Source organism: Plasmodium reichenowi, chromosome 2 (genome assembly GCF_001601855.1).
Source record: "Plasmodium reichenowi strain SY57 chromosome 2, whole genome shotgun sequence".
In the NCBI taxonomy this organism is placed as follows: domain Eukaryota; phylum Apicomplexa; class Aconoidasida; order Haemosporida; family Plasmodiidae; genus Plasmodium; species Plasmodium reichenowi.
Genome location: NC_033647.1, coordinates 428364 through 429027, shown reverse-complemented (window position 1 = coordinate 429027; position 664 = coordinate 428364). Strand labels below are relative to the sequence as shown.

The window sequence follows — 664 nt, the reverse complement described above, 5'->3', positions numbered from 1 at the left end:
AAAAAAAAAAAAAATACATTCAAAGTTTTTAGTTATTTAAAAAAAAGGTAACAAACCACAAGTACCATCCCCTCCCCTTTTTTTATATTTTTTTTTAAAATGAATATTATCAGAAATAATTTCAAACAATTTTATTATTTAAATCAAAAGAGATATCTTGGAAATTTAGTTAGAGGACCTTTACCAACGGAGGTACAAAATCAATACCTAATAATAAAATGAATATATATATATATAATTATAATTATTTATGTACTTATTTATATGATTTTATAAAAATCGCCTGAACTGTTAATAAATTTCCTTATACATGTTCATGTAATTTTTTATATTTATTTTATTTTATTATTATTTTATTTTTTTTTGGCTAGATAAAAAAAAACTTTGAATATGCCAAGGATTTTTTTTGTAAAAGATCTTATACTTATCAAGACTTCAAACAACGTTGTGAATCATTAAGACTTTTTTTGTATTTTGGAATAGTTACTTTTTTATCTTTAGATCTTTTAATTAATCCTTTACAATCTTCCTACTGGGATAAATATTCACCTTTATATTTGTCCAGAAAATGTGTAGTTTTTTTTTCCAACAAACAAAATGATATATTTAGACATGACGGAAATTTATTGTATGAAAAATATATTCAATTAATTAATTAATTTGG

The 664-nt window shown here is 20.6% G+C and overlaps 1 protein-coding gene across 1 annotated transcript; it reads left to right on the top strand.

The window, feature by feature from the left end:
* Positions 1 to 99: 99 nt before the first annotated feature.
* On the top strand, positions 100 to 659 carry PRSY57_0212100 (hypothetical protein; the record flags this gene model as incomplete). Its single annotated transcript, XM_020114418.1, has 2 exons — positions 100 to 192; positions 372 to 659. The coding sequence occupies 2 exons, from the start codon at positions 100 to 102 to the stop codon at positions 657 to 659; spliced, it is 381 nt and encodes a 126-aa protein (XP_019970889.1).
* Positions 660 to 664: the final 5 nt, after the last annotated feature.